Below are 2364 nucleotides of genomic sequence, written 5' to 3'. Positions count from 1 at the left end.
CACCCACCCAAAAATTTCCCAAGCTGACCAAAACCAGACACACACACCCCCACACACCCCTACACACCCACCACACTTACACGGGCCCAAATAGGTGTCTGGTATTATGTATAGATCTTTAATTCTGGAGGCATCCAAATGAGCCGCAAACCTCTGAAACCACTTACACCTCACACAACCATGTTGTGGTTTCCTTCATTCAAGTGTATTTCTCCCCTTTCTTTAGATGAATGAATTCATCCCCCAAATCCTGCTTTTTCTTTTTTAATTCCCAAAATAACTTCACTACAAAGGGGAAAAAACAGCCTGAATCTCCTTTAAAGGCAATCATTCATTTTCCACAGAGAGAAGCATTAGACTCCCTGCCTTGCTGCAACTCCTTACACAAGTTCAAGAGCTAAAACATATTTTCCCTGGAATATTTAAAAGACGCACGCACTACTTCACCTTAAAATAATCCTTTTCCTTCAAGCTCCTGAGGAATCTCTCCCACAGGGGACCACTTAACATATTTCTCTTGGAATCAGGAGATACTTTAGTGCTCTTGGAGCACAAAATTTCAAAGCCATGAGCCTGTATGAGAGATGCAACAAGAGGTTCTCAGTGCGTGACAAACTTTACTTGTATTTTTCTGAACGAGCAACTTACAAGCAAAGACTCATTTCCTGGACATACACAGACAGGTAAATTAAGCACCAAATGCATAAAAATCCTTACCAGTTTCATGCCCAGTTCATAGGCTTTGTACTGGGGATGGGATGGGGTGGGCAGTGTGTACCCACTGCGTCTGTCAGCAGCAAACTTCTGCTGCACCAGCTGTGCATACAAACACTTGGTGAAAGTAACCTGAAAGAGACACAAAACACTCACTGCACGGTGACTGTGCTTTCACCAGGCTCATCTATATCTTACTTTAAGGCACTCATATTACAGACAACACCTGAGACTGCACTCAAAATACATCTTAGACACATTTTTTTCTAAGATATGTTGCTTTTCAGGTCTTACAGAGTATATTCCAAGCTGACATCTCTAAATAAACATGAACTTCAGTCAGTCTAAATACATCAGAACAAATCCTCAGTAGTCATGTCAACAAGGTGTACTTTGAAAACTGTAAGGGCTACTTTCAGCTAATGAAACCAAAGCTGAGATTCAGAAACAGTCTGAAATTTGATTCCAAAGCTTCTTTTCAGGAGCCCAGGGGTGTAACTCTGTAATGAAATGTATCAGATACAACACTGCTTGGACAGTGCTCAGAAGAATCCTCATAAAGTGGCTTTCACAGTCTGTGAGAGCACAGCTCAGGTGGTGAAAATGGAATGAACCACTAGTCAGGAGCAATTGCTCCTGTTGGCTGGCAGTGCTGTCACACTGCTCTGACCACAGCAGCAGATCGATTCCCTCGGCAGAGGAACCATCAGCACAAGCTCTGATTCCAGAAACATTTCTCACATGCAGAGCCCTTTGAGAGCCCAGCTGTGCCAGTCTGAGGGCAGGAAAGCTATTAATGGAATGTAACAAGCTGAAGAGAAAGAAATGAACCAAAAAACATGTTATTTTAAAAATGTAATCCGTGTTTATACCACTGACCAGAGAAATCCTGTCAGTTACAGAAGAGTTAACGACAAGCCGCTGCAGCAGATCACTTACCACCGTCATCACGCGCTGGTCCGGAGGGAAGGTCTTAAAGGGGCGACGACAGGCTCGTAAATCCACGGGATCTCGCAGGTAGAAGGCCTCGACTGCCGCGGCCACCAGGGACGGGCGCTGCCGCAGCACTGCCACAACCCCTGCCGGCAGGAAGCAGTGAGCTCGGTGCAACGAGGTCTGGATCTTCTCGGGATACCTGGATCACACAACAGCAAGAGTGTAGCAACGTCCCGCAAGCCCAAACGGCTCCTTGTTAACTATCACTCCCATCTTCAGTGTAATAGTAATCGATACTAGGGGTCAGAAGATGATTCTAAAGTTAAAACTCAGTTAATCTAATGCCTGGGATGTCTGTTTTTATAGTACATATATTATATATAATACATACACACAAATACACATGGCTAATAAAATTGGTAACATTTAACTAACATATCCAACCACACAATATCCTTTACCACACCAAGTCATCTGGCTCATGCTGCCAAATCCTTGCAAAAAAGAAACAATCCAATGTACAGTGCTGTTACAGCTGACACTGAAAAATGTGCTGGTTCTCTATTTTAGGTCAAATCCTCTTTTTCCTCCAACAAGGGATCCTAAATGGACAGGTTCTGCCCTCCTAATGGCACAGAATGTTCAGATTTTTCAGCACAAGGATGTGAAGGAAGAATAGCATTGTCGGGTGTGGAATCATAGAAGTGAAGTTGC

At 43.7% G+C, this 2364-nt stretch overlaps 1 protein-coding gene across 1 annotated transcript in view; it reads right to left on the bottom strand.

The window, feature by feature from the left end:
- Positions 1-438: 438 nt before the first annotated feature.
- The window catches only part of LOC103799945 (protein SGT1-like), a gene marked incomplete at its 5' end in the record, with an annotated part of 4559 nt that continues 2633 nt past the window's right edge, over positions 439-2364 (bottom strand). The window contains 3 exons of the mRNA XM_009072306.1: positions 439-573; positions 718-846; positions 1654-1849. Of these exons, the coding sequence (XP_009070554.1) occupies positions 439-573; positions 718-846; positions 1654-1849 (460 nt within the window). The remainder of the gene's footprint in view (positions 574-717; positions 847-1653; positions 1850-2364) is intronic.

The sequence above is a fragment of the Acanthisitta chloris genome, unplaced genomic scaffold, assembly GCF_000695815.1.
Source record: "Acanthisitta chloris isolate BGI_N310 unplaced genomic scaffold, ASM69581v1 scaffold15700, whole genome shotgun sequence".
NCBI lineage: Eukaryota > Metazoa > Chordata > Aves > Passeriformes > Acanthisittidae > Acanthisitta > Acanthisitta chloris.
This window is presented reverse-complemented; position numbering and strand designations above follow the sequence as displayed.